This window comes from Phaethon lepturus, unplaced genomic scaffold (genome assembly GCF_000687285.1).
Source record: "Phaethon lepturus isolate BGI_N335 unplaced genomic scaffold, ASM68728v1 scaffold6238, whole genome shotgun sequence".
Taxonomy (NCBI): domain Eukaryota; kingdom Metazoa; phylum Chordata; class Aves; order Phaethontiformes; family Phaethontidae; genus Phaethon; species Phaethon lepturus.
In genome coordinates this window covers 25525-26399 of record NW_010559616.1, presented here as the reverse complement: position 1 = coordinate 26399, position 875 = coordinate 25525, and the positions used below count along the sequence as shown (strand labels likewise).

Genomic DNA, 875 nt, shown 5'->3' with positions numbered 1-875 from the left:
AAGAGTGTTTAGTGCACTGGAAGAAGTTTCTAGGACAGCACACAAAAAATAGTGCATAAAACATGGGACCCTTGCAGAATGACAGTCTTGGTTTTACTTTGACCTGCACTGGAGCAACTTCGGATCAGGTCCTCAGTTCGCAAATGGAAGACATGTAAAATGAAAATTATATTGCTCTGGTTTTTCTGCGGCTAGTTGGAGATTAACTGAAGCAGTTCAGCTGATCATAACTACATTATTTTCAGATGGGACATTGCCAGCCAGAAGGAACAGGCGCGTGTTTGGAGACAGACAGAGCTGCCTTCGTCCATTTACAGAAGATGATGCGTTTGATCCTAATGATTCAGACATAGATCCAGGTATTTCTGGGGCTCGAGCCTGTTGGTTTTTTTTCCTTGTGGACACTCTTTACTATTGTAAATACTGCCTATCATAAGGCTGAGACTGCCAAAGAAGTGGTGGTTTATTTGCCTTTAGGAATAGTGGGTAGTGCAGTATCCACAGCTTGCTCAATCTCCCATCAAGGCTCAGAGAGATAAGGGTGAAAATTGTGTGCATTTCAGTTGCTATCTCTGCTGACTGCTCTCTTTTTTTGGGGGGAGAGTACCTGCTCCAGCCATCACCCTGTATCGTCAGCACAGAAGTGCCTAGAGAACATCCCTGTGAGCTTTTGAATGAGGTTCATTTCTTCTTGCTAGCAGAATCCAGAGAGACAGACCTTCTCAGTGGCGTGGATGGGAAAGGCTCCTACCAGATGAAGGGCTGGAAGCTCACCCAGCAGCAGTTCATGGCTCTGTTGTGGAAGAGGCTGCTTATTGCCAAGAGAAGCCGGAAGGGCTTCTTTGCTCAGGTGAGAGCACTCAACATGTGCAGGG

The 875-nt window shown here is 46.1% G+C and overlaps 1 protein-coding gene across 1 annotated transcript in view; it reads left to right on the top strand.

The window, feature by feature from the left end:
* The window catches only part of ABCA1 (ATP-binding cassette, sub-family A (ABC1), member 1), an 80303-nt gene that overhangs the window by 65242 nt on the left and 14186 nt on the right, over positions 1 to 875 (top strand). Inside the window, exons 26-27 of the mRNA XM_010293404.1 lie at positions 246 to 359; positions 702 to 850. Coding sequence (XP_010291706.1) covers positions 246 to 359; positions 702 to 850 — 263 coding nt within the window. The remainder of the gene's footprint in view (positions 1 to 245; positions 360 to 701; positions 851 to 875) is intronic.